The following is a 22775-nucleotide window of genomic DNA, read 5'->3' on the forward strand; positions in this document are numbered from 1 at the left end:
CAGTACCATTACTCTATACAGTCAATTACCTTTAAAAGGGACTTCAATAATGCCTTTTATAAATACCACCAATTACATTTCTGGAACGCTCCATCATCTAAGCCATTTCTGAGATATTCCAGCTGTGTTCGTCCTTGTCGGGGCTGCATTTTCTGCTTCTCTGCATGCCTATCTTTAAGCTAATCTTTGGATGCCAGACATTGTGAATTTTACCCTGGTTGGATGGTGTATATTTTTCTATCTCTGTTAAGTATTCCTGATCTTTCTTCAGGGATACAGTTAATTAGAAACAGTGATCCTTCCAGTTCTTTCTTTTAAACCCTGTTCAGGGGAACAGAGGAGCATTTAAGTCTAAGGCCAGTTTTGCTCTGCAATGGAGGCAAATCCTTTCTGACCCATTACTGGAAGGCCTGAATGAAGGAGGTTTTCCTCTCTGAATAGAGGGAACAGGAACTAGTCCCAGCCATGTATGTGTTGCAGCGACTGTTCCTTCTAGTCTTTTCGAGAGGTCCTCCCTTCAGCCTTGAGTAACTGCCTTGCAGTTGTACTGATCAGTACTGGGTTCAAGGGGTGTCTCAAGGGGGGCCCTCTGCAAACTCCAGAGCTTTCTCTGAAGCTTTCTCTCCAGCACTCGACCCTGTGAACTCCGGTTGCCTTGGTCTCCTCAGAACCTAGTCCCATATTTCCTCGGCTCAGGAGGCCGAGGGCCCTGCGGAGGCTCCCCTCTCCCTTTGCTGCAGCTGGACCTGTCTCTCTAGGGAACAAGGGGGGCTGCTCCAACAGTTCACCTCCTTTGTCTCTCAAAGATGACTGTCCTTGATTGCATGGTGGCCAACGTTTTGGGAAACTCTTGGGTTCCATGCATTTTATCAGGCATTTCAATTTGGGCCAGCAGTGGAAATTGAGTTTCTGTTATTCCACGTTTTGGCTGGAAGTGGAAGCACTCAGTTGTAATTGCAAATTCCCCCATCTCTTTGAACTAGGCATCATTAAACACGTCTCCTAAAACATGTCACACACGGCCGTTAGGATGTCCTTCTGCCCTGCAGTCCTTTCTTCCTGCACACCTCCCCCGACCAGACAACAGCCTTGGGTGCAGTAAGAACGTGCAGATGGAGGGATAGAGAAGGGATGTAGAGGGGTAACATCTTCCAGTTGTCTGATGGTATCTCTGGAGCCTGACACGTTGTCAGTACTCGACTGCCTGCTGAATAATGGAATGGTGCCCGCAGGCTTAACGTGATGGGTGGGTTCCTTCCTACCCCTCCTCCAGTTCTCTACTATGTACAACACCACCCTGCGTCCTTCAGACACAGCTCTCACTAGCAGAGGATTGCTCTAGAACCTTCCTGCTGGAGAGGCAGATCTGAGTTGGGGGCAGGCAGCACGCCTCCCCATACACTCCCTCTGCCTTGTGTCCGTCATTTCCTCCATCCTCCGTTCCTTCCTTACTGCATCCTATTCCTAGGCTGATGTTGAGCTAATGTCCCTTATTCCGTTTTTGGAAGTAGATTTCTCCGATATTTATTTTTTTATCATAACCCTGGTGACCCTGAACTTTCAGGAATGTGAACACCACTTTTAAACAACAACAACAACAACAACAACAAAACCTTCATCTGTTTCTTATTGACAATCTGTACTCTATTTTTATCCAGCCCTAGGGTTGTTACTAACTAGAAAAAAGGGAATTGGAGAGAGCCAGCTCAGCTTTGAAATTAGGAGAGAATCCAGTACTTTTATACGGCATTGCTCAAATGTGTTCAAAGAATACAGTGATCAGTGAACAGCCCGACAGTTTTCAAATGTCTCCAACGTAAGAGTTTTTATTCTCGTTCTGCACTCAATTAGAGGTACCTACAACAGACTGTAGACAAAAATAATTAGGAAGGGCTCAATAGAAATGTTCGGAAAAACAATAACTCGGAGAATGGTCAGTCTCGATGATCTCAGACAAGCTACCAGGTCTTAATTTCAGTCCTCAACCTTGAGTGACAAAGTCCCTAATTCAGATGGGAATGATACTTTAAAACGAGGTGGCAGGGTTGGATTGATAAGTACTGACTGCTAAACAGTTGGAAAATCCTATGACAATAATCTGTCAGGTCAGAACTTCTGAGTGTGACCATGTACCAGAAAATCCAGAAGAGTTTTGTGAAGACGGGGAAGACACTGGGATGAACAATGGTGAGGAAAGGTGGGAACCCATACGCTCAAACAGGTGGGGGAGTCAGGGAAGGAGAGGGGCGCGCGCTAGGCCTCTGCTACACACAGGGAAGGCTCGGGTGGAAGATGGCGGCCTTACCTCAGTGAGGGGCTGCTTCATAGTGTCCAGTGGCGGAGGCTTGGGCTGCCTGGAGGAATCCTGGCTCTCTTAAACCTAGTTGCCACTAGACTATTTTTTTAAGACTTCTCAGTGGTGGTCCTCAGCCCTTTGCTGCTGTGTGCCTTGGAGAGGACAGGGCGGGGCTGCTGGAGGTGGACATGTGGCAGCGATGGCCGGCTGAGTCCTAGGCCTCGGGCCTCGGGCCTTCTCTGGGGAAGTGGATGTTAGTGTTAATTTAAGGGTTAGTGTTTTTGCTGTGGTGGGATCTCCTCTGTCTGGAGTCTGGAATTGACCTCACAGGCACTATTCTTGAAATCGAGATTTCAAAGTGTCGCCGAGATGTGTGGTGTTGGTCCCCCTCCCCCCACCTTGGGCTCGGGGTATGGCTTGGGATGGGATTCTTGGGACCTGGTGCCACGGGAAGAGTCATCCGAATCTGAAGACACCACCTCCTGCAGAGGCGGCCTCTTAGCAGGTTTCTTCTTCTTCCTTCTTGGGTTCTCCTGTTTGGGCTCTTTTAAATCCCCCATGTCAGCTTCTTTCAGTGGGCAGAGTACGAAGGTAGATTCCCTGACCTCTGCGTCTTTCCTGAGAGAGAGAGAGAGAGAGAGAGAGAGAGAGAGAGAGAGAGTGAGAGAGAGAGAGAGAGAGAGAGAGAGAGAGAGGTTTAATCCAGCCCCACAGGGGCTTCCCAGCTCTTTGTCCTCTGGAATGGAGTCCTTGAGCCCTGGGGGCTGATACTTAGCGCTGCTCAGTTCTCCCCCAGAGGCCTTTGTGGTCTGAGCCTCCTGGAGCTGCAGGATTGTCTGGGCTCATGGAGACATTTGGACAGAGTCCTGACCAAGTCGGTGAAGGAAGAGCTCGCTCCATCGCAGAAGCCTCAGGCGTGCCGCCTCAGCATTGACCTTGTCCACCCAAGGGGACCAGCTTGGCCCCCTCACACCTGAACTGGAGAACCACAGAGATGGCCTTCTGTTGCCCTGGGTTTCTCTCAGGTCTTGATCCAAGGTGTGCCATCGGGAACACTTCCCGAAAGCCAACAATGATCTGACTGTTAATTGCATTTAATTGAAAAAACTTAGGCACCACCATGAAGTCACAGAGCTAGACATATTATTTAGGAAATGTCCCAGACAAAGCCTCTTTGTCCAGAAGTGTTTGTCCTTCACTTGGGAAGACCTTGACCTCATTCCACATGGTACCATGGCTCCCTGTTTTCAGAACTCAGCCTTTTTCAGGGTCTTCAGGGATGTCAGGGTACCTGCTGCCTGGCACTCAATCTTATTTTGTTCCCATGTCAGGATCAAGCACCTCGACCACCTGGTCCCCCGCTCCCTACCCTCTGCGTAGTGTTTTGTTTTGCTTTTACTCTGAATAACTTTGGATCATTACTGCTTCCAATCCTTCTGGAAGAAGTCAGGAAACAGAGAATAAACTGGGAAAAGATTTTTAGTTACTTCCAAAGAGAAATTCCACCATTCAAATCCCTCCCTTCAAGAGTCAGTGCAGGTGATAATTTTCAAAGGTTGGCTCAAAGACTCGGGAGAGAATTCCGGAGAGAGACTAAAACACTGGCCTGAGCCGTGGCAGTAGCGGGCTCCCCAGGAGGCCAGTGACAGACCCCGGTGCCTGTGTGGACACGGGGCTCTGTGATGCCAGGGTTGGGAGACATCCTGGAATCGCAGCACTCCCACATTCTGGTCATCACCCTGCTTTGTGAGTTCCAAGACCTTACCCACCATTTCACCCTGAACTGCCCCCCTCCAGAGTGGACTCTTGATATGTCTGCTTTCTACAGCCTTTCTCTACTTACCACGTAATGAGGAATGATCCCCTAGTCTAGTCTACCACCTGTAATCTCTCAGAAAGAAGACCAACAGGCATGGGAGCAGAGAGTTTTCTAGACATACTGAAAGCACCCAGCGAATAAGGCTGTAGAGGAACCTGCTTTCCGTGACAGGTAGGGAGGGAGTAGGAGGGGGAGGAAGGAGGTATGAAGGAGGAGAGGAGGAAGAGAGACCAAGTATATAGCTTCTGTTGGGACTGGTCATGTGGATACGTTATGGGCCACCTGAATAGTGGGATTTTAGATAGGCAATAATGAAACAAGATGTGTTATGGAAAAATAAGCCAAGTATGTATTGCCAAGTGGGAAAGATGTTAGAAAATGGGATACATACTATATTTTCACTTTTGTTATCAAGGTTGTGAATATGCAAGGGTGCCTGGAAACCTTGTGTCAAACTGTTAACTGACACTTTCTCCACCTTTAAAGAATTTTTTTTGCAACTGTCATATATGATGAAAAAAATTCAAGCTTTCTGTTTTGAGGAAAAATAAGAATCAACACAGCGGAGAAAACACACCAAAATATAAATGGTCATTACTTTTGAAATGTGGGACTATGGATGGTTTCTGTACTCTTTCCATTCACCTGTAATTTATAAATTATATTAACTGTGTATGTGTGTGTTTTTTTTTTTTTTTCAGAATAAGGATAAAACAGGTTGGCATGATTAAGAACAGAAAAGAGTTTGGATCAGGGAAAAGTCTTTAGGTTAATCAGGCAGATATTGTTTGGGTTCTGTATTTCACTCTCCAGAATGACTGATGCTGACCAAGTTCAAGACATTTTCTGAGGAGACGTCCCCCTCTATGGGGTACAGGTGGGGGCAGGGAGCAGGGTAGGTGTGAATCTGATGTGAAAGCTCTTACCACCCTCAACCCATGCCCCTCACTCTGATGCTCAACTCACACCCACTCTGTGGAGAGGAGAAGGGCTGCCATGATCCCGACTTCCTGCTGGTGGACCTTCTCCATCAGCAAACCTGGGAAGGACCCAGGACTCAGTGGCTTTCTTTAGCTCAATCTCATATCAAAGTGGCAGTAAATCAGGTGCTATCGAGCTACAGAGCTGGTTGGGCAGGTTAAGTGTTCCTTATCTGAAATGCTTGGGACCAGAAGTGTTTCAGATTTAGAATTTTTTAAAAAAATTTTTGGAAAATTTATATACATAATGAAATACCTTGGGGATAGGATCCAAGTCTCAATGCAAAATTCATTTGTGTTTCATATATACCTAACATAAGCCCAAGGTGATTTTATACCATATTTCTGATGTGCCTGCATTTTGACTGTGACCTCTCACTTGAGGTTGGGTGAGGAATTTTCCGTTCATAGTGTCATTTCAGTACTCAAAAAGTTCATATTTTAGAGCATGTCATATTTTGGATAGGGATGCTTGACCTGTAATAAGATAAATGGGCCAAACGTGTGCATGCTCCAGCTGGGGAGGGGACAGTGTTTTCCTTGGCTCTTCAGCAGGGGCTGGTCCCACTTCCAGGAAGAAAGCACTGAGCACCCACTCTGTGCTCTCCTGAGGACAAAACCCACCTCACTTGCTTGAAGAAGCATCACCAGCTTGCCAGTATCCTAGCTTGCTCCCTGAGGCCCTCATTTCAACTCTGCCCTTAAGTGTCTGTCAGCAAGGCTATCACAGGACATAAAGAACAGGAAGACCTATGAAGTAGACACCAAGCAGATGTCTGAGAAGGAACAGGAGGCCTCTGAGCTTCAACAATGAAGGAGCAGATAATGAAGAGACTGAGACCATTGGCCCTGAGGGTCAGCAAATCTCTGTGATGCCTTATGTTCTCTTGTCTCAAGTGTCAGGACACCACGGCACACTTCCTGAGAGTAGCCAGTGGCGTTTGTCCCTGGATAATGTATGACGCTTGCAGACAGGATTTATTGCTGAACTTCTTATTTCTCAAGTCTTTGCTTTAGGACAGGAAATGGGGCTCCTAATCTGACCAGAAAGGAGAAAAGGAACTAATGACATACAGAGGCTTAAGGACTGTTATGGTTTAGATATGAGGTGTCCCCTAAAAGCTCATGTGTGAGACAATGCAAGAATGTTCAGAGAGGAAATGATTGGGTTACAAGAGCTTTAACCCAATTGGTGCATTACTCCCTTATAGGGACATCAAGTAGGAGGTAACTGAGGGCAGGTGGGGTGTGACTGGAGGAGGTCGGTCTCAGGGGACGGGCCTTTGGAGGTTTATATTTCGTCCCTGTGAGGTACACTCTCTCTCTGCTTCCTGATTGTCATGTCTTGAGCTGCAATGTCCCCCACACCCTTCCGCTGCAATGTTCTGCCTCACCCCAGACACCGAGCAATGGAGTTGACTGTCTATGGACTGAGACCTCTGAAACCTGGAGCCCCCAAAAAACTTCTCCTCCAAAATCATTCTTTCAGGTCTTTTGGTCACAGCAGTGAAAAAACTGCCTAAAACACTGATTTCAAATGCACGACTCCCTCCAGGGAAAAAGTTGTCAGGAGTGAGCAGGGGAGGCCGAAGGAAGCGATTCGTCTCGTGTCAAGTCAGAGGCATTGCTGAACCTCAAGTTTTAATCAGTGACTTGATTTCACTCTGTCAGGACAATGTGAGTAAAGTGGGGAGGGAAACAACATGGGAATTATCACTTCTATTGGCACATATTCCCAAGTCCAAATGGCTACATGGAAAATTACTAAACTGCTCAAAGGAGAGAAAGCAGGAATTGGGAAGCTGACCATAGACCCAGCCAAACACATCTGAGCCCTGGGAGGGTCTCCTCCTGCAGCCAAATTCACGACTAGGTCACTAAGACAGTCGAGCAACAAGACAAGAACGTTCCTCACCATCAGGATCTCAGGACCCAACAACTTCCTCCAGGTACCTGATGGTTTTTCTGGTGCACCAAGAAAATGACTGATCTTATTTGACTCTCCTGAGATCACATTTGGAATGTTAGTAGTTTTTAAAAAGAGATCATGCTCCCTCTAAAGAGGGTCTTCTTAAGGAGGAGTCTTGCTCAAGTCTGGCAAGGTCAAGAACGAAGGGAGGATGGATTCCAGCTCTGCTGCAGGGATTTCCAGCCAGTTACATAACATCAGGTGTGTGGATTGGGTTCAGAACTGCCAGAGCCCCAGCTGTGGACCGTTAACATCTGTGGAGGCCGGAGTTCCCTTCCATGGGGAAAACTAGAAGCTAGAGCATGGAACTTACTTGGTGCTTCCCCCTGCAGCATCCAGAGGCCACAATCCCCTTATGTGAACAGGACCCCAGGGGAGGCAGCCAGGGAAAGGAGTCCCCTGCCAAGTGAGGACAGGAGGACAGAGGATGCTAAATGGGGGGAATTTCCTCCTGTTCTGCTTGAGATTTCCTGGGAGAAATTACATGGGTGTTCTCTAAACGGGGGAAGTTATGGGTATGTTAGAGAATATATATATATATATATATATATATATATATATATATATATATATATATATTTGCTCATAAAAGATGACTGTGATGTCACAACATGTAGAAGAAAGTTTAGGGACACTCCTGAGGGACAGAGGAAGGGAAGGGCAGTCACTTCCCTCCACTGAGACCCACCCACTCTCAGGTGTGGCCTTGGCAAAAGAGGAAATGAGCGCCAGCCTCAGTCATTTCACATTGTAGATATGGGTTTGTCAGGGATCTCCTCTGGGAACCAGTCACTGGAATGTGGCAAGAGGTGTAGCTTATTCTGCAAGCCAACCTTGCTAAGAGTCTTCAAGATCATTTCGGTGTCAGATCTTGAATCAAGAATGACAATTTGCATCAGCTTCGGCCATATTTGATTGATTTTGAACCCTTCACTCTCCAAATACTTTCATTCCTGAGTCAGAAATTGGAAGAGGGACCTGCAGGGAATATTGTCAGTCATCTGCACCTGAAGGCCCCCAGGAGGAAGGAGATCGGAGGGCCAGAAGATGGAGAGCTAGACATCAGGCATCCTGGTGCACACAGCTGTCTGGGGCCAAGGATCCCTGTCTTAGCTGCCCTAAATGGATGGTATACTTGATTCAGTATTTTAAAATTAAATTTAGTTAAATGATGACTTGTTGGAGATGTTACCTATAATACATTTCTTTAATGGCCCATGAAGAAAGCACCAAGATTTTTTTTAATTGGCCTCATTAAAAGATGGCACATTTATAAAGTGAGAAAGAGCCCCCAGTGAAAGACCTATCACAAGGAAATTCCAGGGTAGATACAAATAAACCCTACATCTTTATTTTTGAGCTCAGCTCTGCCAGCCCTGATTATGGAAATGGACAGATTAAGCTCTGAACTTAGCAGGCTGAATGTGACCTCTGCTTAGGAGAATTAAATTCAGTCTCTCTTAACACCCAGAAAGGCAGGTAGTGTGAAAAACAGTGGAAATTACAATGGGAGAGGAGGGAGTCAGTCAATGAATACATTCATTGTGTGAAGCCCCAGAAGTGAGAGTAGAAAATTAGCAGCTAAGGGCTTTCAATAAAGCCTTGGAAACGTGGAAAGGAAACAAAGGCTTTTCTCAGCAGAGAAAGAAATGAATTTTAATGAACAAATAGCAATTGAAAATGTTGAGTTTAGGGACAACAGCCAGCACCTGGACATATCTATTCATATTTCTTCACAATGTACTATAATTTACATACCATATTCTTAAAAATATTTATTTTTTAGTTGTAGTTGCACACAATACCTTCATTTTATTCATTTTTTATGTGGTGCCGAGGATCAAACCCAGGGCCTCGCATGTGCTAGGCAAGCACTCTAATGCTGAGCCACAACCTCAACCCCACATACCATACCTTTTGAGTGAAGTTTTGAGACTAACACAAAATCCACTATTATTTTTAAAGGAAATATGCTATGTAGACAAAGGATGAAGGAGTGTAGCATATATTCTCAATAATCATACTTAGGAAACATTCTCTGTGGAATTATGTAGCCCTGCAGGACCACCACTGGATGCTGACACTAACATCTATTTGTTTTTTGAGTTGTTCTTCAAATAGTCAGTGGGCATAGCCTGTGAGTCAGATCTGAAAATTGGGCTTCAGAGGCAGATAGAACGTGGCCTTGGCCTTCAAGGATTTCACAGAGTCTATTGGTTTGGATGTTGTTTGTTCCCCAAAGGTTCACATATGGTGATGTTGAGGATGGTGGGACCTTGAAGAGGTGGGACTTAGTGGGAGGTGGTTAGGTCATTGGAGGATTGGCCTTAAAAAGAGACTAAATGTTGTTCTCATGGAGTGAGCTGGTTCTTTTGAGAGTGAGCTGTTATAAAAGAATAGGACTAGCCCCTCTCCAGTCTCTGGCTTCCTGTTTTACTCCATAATCTTTGTTATATGCACTCCCACTGGATGTTAACCACCAAGTTGTGATACAACCTTAGCGCCCTCACCAGAGGCCAAATGGATGGGGCCACCTGGTCTGAGCCTTTCAGTCTTCAAAACTGGGAGCTTAATATACCTCTTTTTCTTTATAAATTACTTAGCTTTTAGGCAGTTTGTTATAACAACAGAAAATGGACTAAGACATGATCCAACACAAGGGAAATTTTCTTTTTTCTTTTGTTAGTGGTGATTGAACCTAGGGACACTGAGCTATACCCCCAGCCCTTTAGAAAATTTCTTAATTTTGAGGCAGGATCTCATAAGTTACCCAAGCTAGTCTCAAACTTGTTGTTCTTCTGCCTCAGCCTTCTGGGTAGTTGGGATTGCAGCTATGAGCCACTATGTCTAGCTATAAAAATTTTCTTTAATGAAAACCTCTACAGGGTGCAGTAGGATCACCTTACTGGGAGGGCTGGCTGCCAGGTTACTGAATACTAATGGAACACTGGAGCTCAATCTTGGAATTCCCCAGGTGGCCAAGGGCATGGGGTACCGTTCCAGGGCAGGGATATTTGGCTCACACAAAGGCACAGAGATCTGAAAAGGCATGGTGTGTATGTGTGTGTGTGTGTGTGGGGGGCGCACTACAGAAAGTTTAATGTGGTTAGTGTGCCCTGGAGGAGGGTTGGTTGAGGCTGGCTAGGGACAAGTGAGGCTAGGAAGGCAGGCTGGGTCACGGCAATGAAAGGCTAAGATAGGATAAGAAGGGGCATTCAGGGAGGGGGTGGATTTTTAAGTCAGGGAATCTTAAAAGCAGATTTGCATGTGAGGAAGATTACCCAGCTCAGCCCTCTTGGACAATGCCTGGGCTTGTGGCAGAACAAGGCTGGAAGAAATGCAAGCCCCTGACCTAACGCAGCAGAGAGCTGAGAAATAGCTGAAATTTGAAATCACTAAAACATGAAGACAGGTGGTGGAGACTTGGGATGTGGTGGGTGAAGGACAAGCAGCAGCAAAGATGACCGGCATGTTTCTGCTAGGATCACTCCGAAGGGTAGGTGGAAAGGCGAACTGAGACGAGGAAGGACGAGAGGGCAGCAGCTTTGTGGGGAACTACAATTTCGGTTTAGATGGCTCAATTTTCCATTTTGCACCCTTAAGTAGAAATACCCATTGGATGGTGGTGCTTTTCCCACCATGCGCCGAACACCTACTTTATGCTAGACCCAGCAAGGGACATTCCTAACCCTTCTACCACCCCTAGCCTGACAAAGGCAGGACAAAGCTCAGAGGGGAAAAGCAATCTTCCCAGAGCATGAGCCAAATGATGGTGGACGAGCAATGGGCCCAGTCTTAGTTTCCAATGTCCTTTCCCTATAGTTAGCCACCATGAGTGTGCATTACAATCACGGGGGCACTCTCTAGAGACCCACTGAAGGTCCCCCTCTCAGGGTCTGGGGTCCTGATTCAAGAGCCTAGGGGAACAGCCTGGATTGGAGGAGACATGGGGTCCTTAGAGTAAGCAGAGTCACGGGAGCCATGTGGGTGAAGCCAGGCAGGGAGAAACTCAGAGAGAGTGATGGCAAGCTTCAAGACCAGTGAGCTAGGGAAGGAGGGAGTGGCCGGCTGTCACATACGATCCCAAGAGCAAGCTCAATCAAGCCTGGGAAGAGCTCATTGGCTTGGCCCTGGGAAAGGTCCTGAGTAGCTCTGTGAGAACTGTTTCTGCAGATTGGGGTAAAGCTGATGCCCAAGGCGTAGGGGGAAACAGAAGGCAAGAGAGTGAGACACCAAGTCTGCTGGACTGCACAGACAGAGGCCAAGAAGGGAAGGAGGGTGCTGGACCACAGCCACAGGAGGCCTTTGTGTTTAAGTGTGTGTGTGTGTGGGGGGGGGGTGTATATGGTAGGGGAAAGCAAACCTGTTTTTTTGAAGGGTGAAGCCTTCAATGGAGAGGAACTAAAGAAAGAGATCAAAGTATCCAGGGATGATGACCCATAGAGCAAGGATCCGAGGCAGTGGGATAGGCCACTGGAACCCGATAGATCAACTTCAGATGACAGGAGGGATGCCGATTCTTCATCATCATGGGAAGAGGCAGGAATTCCCACAAAGGGCAGGCACGAGAAGGGGAGGGAGAGGATTTTTGATGGTTTCTGTAATGAAGCTGAAGGTCAGGCCATCAAGACAATAAAGGCCGGCTCCCAAAGATAGCCCATGAACTCTAGGTAAAATTGGAAGGTGTTTCCTGGGTCTCTTTCTATAGCCCTTGCGCAGAATCTACATTTATCTCTATTCATACACTTTTGACTCCAAGGTCATGGCTCTATGACTTCAACCTTGACACCCTTCTTGGCCCCACAGACTTGGGGTTGTTTTCCCCCATGCTCTTTAGGCTATTGGTGTTAATTCCCCTGCTCTTTTCGCTATTTGTGTTAATCCACCTCCACAGCTCTTAGAAATCCCACTGTCCTCAGCGGCTCTGGAGGCTGAGGCAGGAGGATTGCAAGTTCAAAGACAGCCTCCACAATTTAGGAGGCACTAAGCAACCCTGTCTCAAAATAAATAAAATTAAAAAGTAACATTTGTTCACCCCAAATTTGCAGCTCCTGGAAACCACCACCCACCTCCCCACCCTCTCACTGTAAGCCAGGGCCAGCCCCTCACTTCTGCCTCCCAAGGTGGAACAGGCAGCAGGTAACTGTCGGCCTCCTCATTAGGAGGGCCTGAATTCCTGCAAAAAAAAAAAAAAAAAAATGACAGGACCGAATACCCTTCTGAAGGGCAGTGGAATCATGTTGCGTTTGAGATTAGAACCCAATGGAGGGCTGAGTCACAGAGAATGTGACATGGAAGGGACAGCTGTCACAGAGCTACATTAAGTGGGCAGGCTTCCACTCTGGTTTTCTCCCCCATTGTGCGGAAGCCATGGATTCCACCTAGAAACAGGACAAGAGGCACAGATGGGAGCCAAGGGGTGAAGGCTGGGCACACTTACCCTTTTGGATTTTCCTGAAGTGGGGGTGAGATTATATGAGAGCAAGAGAGAGCATATTTGTTTTGGCTGATCTTTATGAGTGCACTCCGAGGGCAGAATTCCTGCAACGACACCGAAAGTGTTCATTCAGTTTAAATCAGGAAAGTCCATAACTCAGAAATGATTTTATTCTACCCAACCCATTATAATAACTACCAGTCATTATCCTATTCAGGGTGACACTTAAGAGACAGCCGGTTAGATTCAGAGATTCCCTTGATAATTACTTGCAGAATTTAAACATTGTTGAATCGGCTCTGTCATTTCTCCACATTCCGGGTCAGTTGTCAAATCTACCCACATAAGATATGACACACACGCGTGCGCACACACACACACTCTTTGTATAACCACCTTCCATTCTATCTTTTTTTTTCAGCCTTGGCCATCTCTATGACAACTGAAGCCACCACCCTTTGGCTGAATGCCCAACTTTCGATGTTGTGGGGTCTCCAAGGATCGCTGACAGCACTGTCTCCAGTGTCCTTTCCCCTGAGCATGCCTCTCTGGACTTCAGGGATGCCGTACCCTGTGGGTCAACTCCAAGGTCCCCCCCTGGGCTCTGAAGCTCCTTCTCAGGGATCCTGGGCTAACTGCCTCATCTCTCCCCAAACCCTGGGGCATGCCTGGGGACATCTCCTCAGATGTCCTTTGGTTTGCTATCCCCAGAGAACAGTGTCATATACAAGGAATGCTAGCCCCTTCTCCATCCTTCCCGACTGCTCAACTTTCTCTAACAATATGGTTTTGCACGGACTGGTGGGAAGACACCTTCTTCTCTTGTTAGTCGGACACAGCGCTCTGGTGTCCACTGGCTCTGACCATCTTCATACCTTCCCTCAACCCTAAAATTGGTTTCCCTTGCCCCATCTCCTGATGGAAATACCTCATGCTACAGTCAAGAATTTACTCAATATTTTAATTCTGTAGACGAAGCAGTTGGGCACAGTGCCTTAGTGTGCAAGCCATGGATCCAGATGTTTGGGTTGAAATGCCTGCTCAATCACTTACCAGATATGTGACTTCAGTTCTCTGATTCAGTTTTCTTATCTGAAAATGGGATGACAGTCCCTACCTCACAGTGTGCTGAGGATTCAGCCACTCGCAACCCAGAGAGCATTTACATTACCCCAGGCACATAGCAAGGGCTCAATAAAGTTAGCCCTGCTATTTTGCTTTCTTCTCACCAATCTATTTCTCTTGCCAATCAATTTTTTAGGCTTGTTAAGTGGTCCATCAGGCAATGTCAGTTTTCATTAGGAATGTCATTCATTCAAGTACTTTTAAAAAACACCGTGAGAACCTTCTTTCCATCAGGGGCTACGTAGGAAGAGGGTATAAAGAGGAATAAGTCAGGGTTGGAAATTTGGTGAAGAAGCCAGCATGGGAGAGGGTCAGTGGGAAGTCTCAATCAGGTAAGTTTTTAGAGAAATATATCATTAAGGAAGGATTTCTTAAACAAAACATAGAGAAGGCAATTTATACAGGAGGGGATGCATACATTTGACCATATTAAAATTTAGAGCATCTGTATAAACAGAGATCCTAAAATTAAAAGACAAGCAATAGACTAGAAAAAAGAATACCGACAGTATGCATTAAATCTGGAAGACAGAGAGGAACTCCACAGATCAGACGGAAAACACAACACTTCACATATCTCTTATGTAATGAAACAGAGGCTCAGAAAGGTGAAGCAGACTGCCCAGGTCAGGTATCCACTAGAAAGCACAGCAGGGGGTTCAGTGAATCCAAGCTTTTTAAACCATAAAGCCTATGTTCTCTCTACCCAGCTGCACTTGACCTCATATTCCTGCCAGCCCCAGGGCGGGGGTTTCCTAGGCAGGGATAAGGTGGGGAACCAGGGGGTGATATTCCTTGATGAGGGCTGAAGGAAGAGGGGCATCCCTGCCTCTGACCCCCACACTTTGGGATGGCCTGTGGTTCACCAAGAGGGAGCCGTCCGGGAGAACCCAGCAAGAAATGCAGAGTTGTAGCTCAGGGTAGGAGCAGGAGCCGCCATGCCTGGCCCAGAGAAGGTGTCCAAAGATCAAGGCTTATCCCAAGAGACAGGCCATGAGGTAGCACAGGAGGACAGGACTGGGAGAAGCTTGGGAGATGCCCATATCTTCAGGGCTTGCAGAGGAGAACAAGGTAGTAGGAGGAGGATGGGGAGGGGGGAGAGAATGACACCCCAAGAACCCAGAGTGAGCCCATCCAGCTGTCAAATGCAGAACAGAGTCTGGCCAGAGTCAAAAGATCATTCAGCGCAGGTCATGATGACCCCAGTGGGGATAGAGTTTTCCTGGCAGAATCCAAACCCAGGGTGTGTCTAGGCAGAGACTTGGCCGAAACATCTGGCTAAGCCAGAAAAGGGTGAGGGGACGTCCAGGGTAAGGCCACTTTCTAGCAGGACAGTGGTTTTCTAAACCAAAGTCTACTTACTCTACGGTTGTTACACTTTAAAACTGTGTAGAATTTTTCTGAGTTTGAATCTGGATTTGGAAGTGCTGTGACAATGGCAGGGACATAGAAGTCAAATCCTTTGGGGATCACAATTTTGGCAAACACGTAATCTCCAACCTGTAGAGGAGAACAGATATCAGAGCAGATAATGTTTATAGATCTCACAGACAATGTTGATAGAAACTTGTGTCAAAATACCCCACATGACTGGGAAGTACTGGGGCTAAAATTCAAATACCTATTTTTCTTTTTCCTGTTAAGAATGAATTCCAGAATTCTCTGGATTCATTGGTGAGGCACACCTGGAATTTTATGGTCAGTTTGGGGAAGCCCCATTTTGGTAGGACTTTGCCAACTGACAAAGGTCCAGGGGACAGCCAGGAGGATGGTGGGAGTTCTGGAAACCACATGTTATGAGATTTGTTGAAGGAACCTGTTTGGGGTGCTTGACTTAAGAGATACACTTGGTGTCTCCTCGCATATCAGAAGGGCTGCCACTCAAAGCAAAGGAGCAGGTTTGGTCAATGTGGCTCCCAAGTGCACACTTGGAAGGCATGGATACAAGTTCCACAGGTCACCTGCAGCAGAAAGGAAACTTTGCAAAGGAGCACACAGACTGCTGGGTGCTGGCCAGTCATCAGGGGCAAAGTGCCTGAGTGCACAATGGGTTTGGCCAGGGACATAGGAACAGACATCCAAGGTGAAATGCTCTATTTCCTCCTGGCTCATATGATGCAAGAAATTGCACTTTGCAAGGCCTCCCCTTACCTTGGCCTAGGTGCCAGGACAGTGGCAGGAGGATGGGCCAGACACAGTATAGCCTTTACGAAGTGATGAGCAGATGAGAGCACATTAGTCTGGCTCATCTGTGGAATGCACACTGGGGGCCACTGTGCATTACATCACAGTTTGATGTCAACTGACTACAATGTTAAGGAAGCACTGTCTCCTTCCTTGATATTACATACAATATAATGTCATCTTTTGCAGTTAGAGTGTCAAGAACCACAGCGACTCCCTTCCCCCATCTATCTATAGTCTTGTCAAGCGACAAGAGCCACAAGGTGCAATGTAAGTCAATCTGCACAATCCTGAGCTACATCAGCAGGAGCTGGCAGGTCAGAGTCACTAGCAAAGAAATTGCCAGGTGACAGGTTCCAGAAACAGAAGCCACTGCTCTTCCTGCCCAAACATAAGCTCCCTGCTGGAGCCCATCTGGAATCAGCAAAGTGCTAAACAGTGCCTTGCTATCTTCTGTTATCCTACACTGCATGGATGATGGGAAGGGTCCCAGGACAGAATGGAGCAGGTACCTGCAGCAGCGGGCAGGGCATGGCGCCTCCGATGGGAGTGATGAAGGAGGTGGGAACGACCTTGGTGTCTCCATACTTGAAGCCCACCAGTGCGTGGGTGGGGTTCAAGCACTTCTTCACAATCCCTGGAAGGAATCAAAGGCGGCATAGATATAAAGACAAGAGCGCTACCGAGTCACAGCACCTGGCTGCTTTAATCAGCATAGCCCTTTGATTTCTCTAGAAAATAATGTGAACGTGGTCTACCCGGCTGCGCCGTGCGGAGTGGCAAAGCGCATGCTCTGGGCTGGAGCTGGGAGACTCCAGGAGGCCTGTCCGTCGGGCACCACCAGCTGCCATCCAGCGGTGAGACACTAGTCCCAGAGACCATCCTCCCTCTGGACACCCCCTATTGCCCCATTCCCTTACTTATTTATTTTATCCCTGTTTTCTTCTCCAAAGATAGAAAAAAGGTGTTATTAAATTGTGAAAGTATAAAGGAAACATGAACTCCATCCGAATCAGCTTCTCATCTGGTGAAAAATGAGAAGGTAAAAAGGTGGAGAAGCTGGGACGGAGGCTGTATGTCCCACGAAGCTTAGACTACTTTTTTCTTCCATAGAAAACATCGGCTTATCTTTGCTGTACATCTTGCATGTAGACTTTGTGTTCTCACGACTTCTCCTTCTCCTTCTTCTTTGTTTTCTTCTTCTTTTTTGGTACCAGGAATTGAACTCAAGAGCCCTCAATCACTGAGCCACATCCCCAGCCCTATTTTGTATTTTATGTAGAGACAGGACAGGTCTCACTGAGTTGCTTAGCGCCTTGCTAAATTGCTAAGACCGGCTTTGAACTTGTGATCCTCCTGCCTCAGCCTCTTGTGCACTGGGATTATAGCCGTGTACCACTGTGCCCAGCTCATGACGCCTTTTTAGTTCCTTCAATTCTGTTTCTTTCTTTCTATAATATCAGTACATGTGGGTAAGTTTCTCACAGTTATCTTCAAGACCAGCCTCACCGGGCTCCCCTGCTAGCTATATCCTGGGAGAGCTGGAGGACTCAGGGTTGGCCTCAGTCTCCATCTTATTAAGGAATTGCTACCAATTCTTGTGTTAGGACTAAGTTCAGCTCCAAGTTTGGGCCTTCCTTACCTGCACTCTCTCTCTTTCTACCCCCAATGCCAGAGAGCTGAGACTATGTCTCTTGGTTCTGAAATCCATCTGAGGACGGATTCAAGGAGCAAGCAGAAGAGCCTCCAGGCTTCTGGTCTTCCTTCTGGGGGAGGCCGTCCAGCCTAGGCATCTTCCTGGGTAGGAGTCAGCCCCTTAACTCAGCCAGGAGCTGTCCTGCAGTCGGATGGGGGAAGGGGAACACACCTCTTTTTGAGCTTCTCAGCAAACATGCTGTCCATGCCCAGTGGTCAGAGGATTGGCAGTCAGTATAAGTTGGTTCTTGGGTGGAAGGTGCATGCGTAGTTCTCCATCTTTTTTCCAAACAGGAGTCTCAGGCTGGAGACTCCTGGCCATCTTCTCCACTGCAATGCCACCCACACTCCCTTGTCATAGCCTCTTCTTCCTTTAGTCTGGCGAGTCCCTTTGCCTGTGACTTCTGTTAAGCTGTGAATGTGAAAACAGCTGCCTGTGCCCCAGAGAGTACTGCAGTGGCTGGGTCTTCTCAGAGGGGCTCTCAGTGGACACTAGACGGACTCTTCCCACGCAATGAACAGCGCGCTGTGCGCTGCCACCCTTAATCTAGGCGACGATCTCACAAAGGCTGTGGTAGGTTTCAATTCCAGTTGTAAAGGCAGGGAAGCTGAGGCAGAGGGAAACTGAGGGACCCCGTCATAGGGCGAGAAGAGGGAAGGGGTCCAATCGGAATAAACCAAAGCCCAGGGTCTTCTGATGTAGACATTGCGCATGCCCCTGTTTTCTTCCAATTATAACTTGTCCTGTGGCCTCAAACAGAAATCCCCGAGCTTCCCCAAGTAAGATGCCTCTCGCCAGTGAATGACGAGGAGCGAGCCCCAGTCCCACCAGCCACGATCGGATGCGGTGTTGAAAGGCGTCTTGCCTGACAGCCAGACAAGCCCTGACCACTTCCACTCTGTACAAGGGAGTCGTTCCTCATCTAGGCAGTCCACCCCGACCACCCCTGGAACTCGGACCTCTCCTGGGAGTCCCTGCCATGCCCTGGAGGGTGGCAGCAATAGCCAGCCGGCCCAGCTCTGTTCCAGTGTGACCTGGCCTCTACCAAGGGACACCCAGATCCAGCAGGTGCAATGCTGCCTTGGGCGGAGGGCACATTTTCAAGCAGCTGTTCTTCACTGAACGTGTTTAGGAGCTTTGGAGTAATAGCTTCCAGAAAGGGGTTCACCAATGGGTGCCATGTTTGTGCCCTACATCACTCTGTTATCCTTCTCTTTTGCAGGAGGGAAAGTAGCAACTCATAGTGACCAGGTGGACTAATGAGGGCAGATGGACATCATGTGCCTTCGGATGCAATGTCACCTGAATAAGGTCACTCAGGTAACATTCTGACCAAGAACGAACACATTGAATCCAATCTAGTCCAAATTGAGGAACATGTCATGAAATAATTGGCCTTACTCTTCAGTAACGTCACTATCATCATGAGTGACAGAAAAAGCTAAATAATGACTCTAGATTAAAGAGGACTAAAGAGACGTGTTAACTAAATGCAATATGGGATTCTGGATTGGAACTGCACTGAGAAAAAAATCATATAAAAGCCATTATTGGGACAGTTAGTGAAGTCAAAATCTGTAGATTAAAGGACTATAATAGTGTTAAATTTCCTGAATCTTATAACTTTATTGTGGTTATATTAAGAGAACATCCTTGTACTTGAGAAATATACACTGATGTATCAAGGGCAAAGCATGATAAGTGTTGCCCAACCTCTAATAGTTCAGCATAAATGATATGTGGGTGTGATGTGTACGTGTGGAGGGGAAAGAGAGATGAGACAGAATAAATAAAAGTATGTGATTAAATGTTAAAAATTTATAAATCTAGGTAAAGCACACACAGGAGTTCTCTATATTATTCTTGCAACTATTTTATATAAGCTTGAAATTATTTTCTATAAAAACTAACTCTATCAAGGTAAAGTTGAAATTTCCCGTTAAAGATTACTTGACTTTGGAGAGGAGAGGACACAAAAAGTAAGTTCATCCAGCTCTCCCACACACTGTCATTTAATTTGGCAGTCAGTGTTTTCTAACTAGTCACTGATCAAAATTACTAGTTATATGACTAAATTCAAATATTTTACTCCAACTTATTTAAATTTGATCACAGCTGCAAAATTAAAATTCCCAATTAGCCAGATCCCATGCAGCTATTAAGAGCAAATGATCTCTAATTACACATTTTTTAAAAACTGCCAACATGTGGGGTGCAGTGTCACACGCTGTCATCCCAGACACTTGCGAGGCTGAGTCAGGAGGAATGCAAGTTCAAGGCCAGCCTGGGCAACTTAGCAAGACCCTATCTTAAAATAAAAAGGACTAGGGGTGTGGTCCGTGACAGAGACCCTTGGGTTCAATCTCTAGTATCACACACACAAAAAAAGATTAAATAAAGTAAGATAAACTGCCAGTGTGACCTTTGGTTTTGCATGTGACTGTGGTCTTGGCGGGTCTCTCCGACCCTCTTAGTAGGTCTTTCATACCCCCACCCAATGCTGGGCTGCGGTTGCTCAGTTCTTTCAGGAACCACATCCGCCCAGGAACGCTGGGCGGACCCCTAAGGTGCAGCCACACCAGCTGCTGGCTCCTCCCCCAGCTCCCTCCTCCCCTCTAGCTTGCTCTTTCCCCAACTCTCCATGCTTGCTCCAGCCTCCAGCCTTGGAGCTGCCCTTGCCTCCTCTTTAACTGTCTTCCTCAGGTTATTTCATGGCGTGCCCTCCTCCTTTGAGTCCGTATCCTGTGTCACCTTCCCCAAGAGCTCTTCAGTGTGCAGGGCTAAGCACACATTTAGAACCGCGACCTTCACCTTGACACTCTCAACGCCCCCTGTGGCCTGATTTTTCTCTGCGGGCACTGTATCTTGACATGCAACCCGCCTGTACTTGTTCCGTTGTTTGTCTGTCTCCCACCGTAAGATATAAATAACCTCCAGAAAGATAAGAATTTTCATGTGTTTGCTTACTGTATCAGACCAGCACTTTCAGAATATTGCACAAAAGAACAAAGTAGGTATATAATAAAAATATGTTTGCTAAGCAAATGAGAGTTAAAATAAATACACTTTTCTGGCTATTCCCTGCCCCCCCCCTTCCAATGTGATGAGAAAACCCATCACTGTTTCACTTAAGAATACCTTAGTGGTCTCTAGTGCCAAATTATTTAACAAAAGAGTCTCACAAAAAATAAATAAATAAGTAAAAAGCAAGCCTACCCGGAAAATAAAAGCCATTTTCATCACATCTTGCAATAACCTTCTGGCCTTTCAGGGGATCTACTTTTTTTGGTTTGGTTTTCTTTGTAGGATTTCCTTGAGGTTTCTGTTGTTGAAAAAGACAAACAGTAGTCATTAATGAGAAAAAGTCAGTGTAGAGAGTGAAAATCCTAAGTCTCACATCACCTGGGATTCTTTCCTGAGCACAGCACTAATGAAGAACTACCAAACCTACATAAGCTATATACTCACTTTGGAATACCTTCTGTTCTATATTAATTAAAAATCACCCTCTTGGGAAGTGTACTATCTATCCTCCCCAATATCTATACTTAGCTCCAGGTAAAAGGAGAATTGACTAACCAACTGAAGAAAAGGGAAATACAGAAAATAATCATATATACAACTAGAATTCTAGAAAATCTATGATAGTCTTAAAGCTAGGGACACCAAAGACTACCTAGAAACAGGACTTGTACCATCGCCTTCGTAGAATTGGGGGAGGTGAATGGGTTCTTTAACAGAAAAGTCAATCATCAGTTAGCAACTTGGAGACAAGCATGAAAGCACAGTGATTACAAATATAATAGCTCATATCCCACCCCTTCAGGACAAAGAAAAACTCTTATAAATCACCTACATACAAAGAGGAAAGAAATGCACGGGCTGAGATTGGCTAATGAATGGATTGCTCTTGTTCTCATAGCTCCTGGTGGGGCAAGTGTGGATACTAGAAGGAATAGGATGTCCTTTCAATGTCCCTGGAGAAAGGAACTTTCAGCCTAGTATTCTAAACCCCAGAAAGCTGTCAATCAAATTAAATGACAAGGTAAAGATATTGCTAGTCATGCCCGTAAGCACAAACTCCCTCCCATTCATCCTATGTTAGTAAGTTATTTGAAAATGTATTCCAGCAAAATGAAGGCATGAAGAAAGAGAAACACATAAAATCCAGGAAGCGGTAGGATTCATCCCAAGGGAACAGGAAAGGGAAATCTCAGAAGGATAGCTTTCTGCAGGTCATAGACATCAGGAAGTCTCCCAGGAAAAAGAGGACATAGAAATCCTAGAAAAAAACACACATACATCTATAAAAGCATGTCTGTCTATCTATCTAAAATAAACACAAAGTAATGACTCAAACATAAGCAAAATTGTGGCATCATTTTGAATACCAAGGGATAAAAGGTAAAGAAATTTATTTTCTTGATGCTGTTAACATTCTTTAATTGGTTGACATATCAAATAAGACTTCAAGAGGGCCATGTACCACTAAACTGTGATTTGTACCAGTTTTGAACAACAGTTATGCATATATCATAATAATGCAAACAGTGTTTAATGGTTTTTAAAACAACCTTAAAATTTACAGTGAGCCTTTGGGAAGAGCATAATACTGACAATACAGTGGCCTAAATGTAGCTCTTGGAAGGTGGGATTGAAAGAAGAAAGAAAAATCACTGGCACCGAGATCTCTACCATGTGGATTCAGGAATTGAAGATTATGAAACTTGATGAATCTAAAAAGATAGGCTTAAATATATTAAGTAAAACATTGCAAATACAACTAACAATGTTGGGAGAGGGACTGACAAGGGTAAATTATCACTTTTTTTTCATACAGAGGCATAAAATATTGTTTAAATATGATTAATCATGAAATAGAGGCATAAAAAGAGTTTGAAGAGAAGAACTAAAAACAAATGTCATAGTTGTTGCTTCTGGGAAGTAGGATTGAGATGGCAGGGACACTGTTATCATTAGCAAGAGCTCTTCTATGCATTTGAGTTGTTATGAAATAAGTACTATGATAAAAATTAAAAATTAATCTGGAAGTCTCAGAGAGGAAATAGCTGGAGGAGATGATGCCTTTCTTCTCTCTATGAATGAATCAAATTCCAGGACTCACTCATGAAGTGCACATGAGTAGGAAAGACTTAAAGCAACAAGGCCCAGGATTCAAGAATTGAGCTAAAGTTTATACCATTGTCCAAGTCCCAGACTGACAGAATGAACCCCAAATAAGGCAAGCATGGGGCAGACTCAAAGGAAA

At 45.9% G+C, this 22775-nt stretch overlaps 1 protein-coding gene across 5 annotated transcripts in view; it reads right to left on the reverse strand.

The window, feature by feature from the left end:
• Positions 1-1804: 1804 nt before the first annotated feature.
• Vwa3b (von Willebrand factor A domain containing 3B) overlaps positions 1805-22775 on the reverse strand; it is a 191529-nt gene continuing 170558 nt past the window's right edge. For 4 of the 5 annotated variants that reach the window (XM_071601860.1, XM_027950669.2, XM_071601862.1 and 1 more), the window contains 5 exons: positions 20723-20828; positions 16323-16447; positions 14989-15126; positions 12505-12605; positions 1805-2914 (listed from right to left, as the gene is read on the reverse strand). In XM_071601860.1, coding sequence (XP_071457961.1) covers positions 2650-2914; positions 12505-12605; positions 14989-15126; positions 16323-16447; positions 20723-20828 — 735 coding nt within the window. In that variant the 3' untranslated portion in view covers positions 1805-2649. The remainder of the gene's footprint in view (positions 2915-12504; positions 12606-14988; positions 15127-16322; positions 16448-20722; positions 20829-22775) is intronic. The other variant, XM_071601861.1, reaches the window with a different exon arrangement.

This window comes from Marmota flaviventris, chromosome 14 (genome assembly GCF_047511675.1).
Source record: "Marmota flaviventris isolate mMarFla1 chromosome 14, mMarFla1.hap1, whole genome shotgun sequence".
In the NCBI taxonomy this organism is placed as follows: Eukaryota; Metazoa; Chordata; class Mammalia; order Rodentia; family Sciuridae; genus Marmota; species Marmota flaviventris.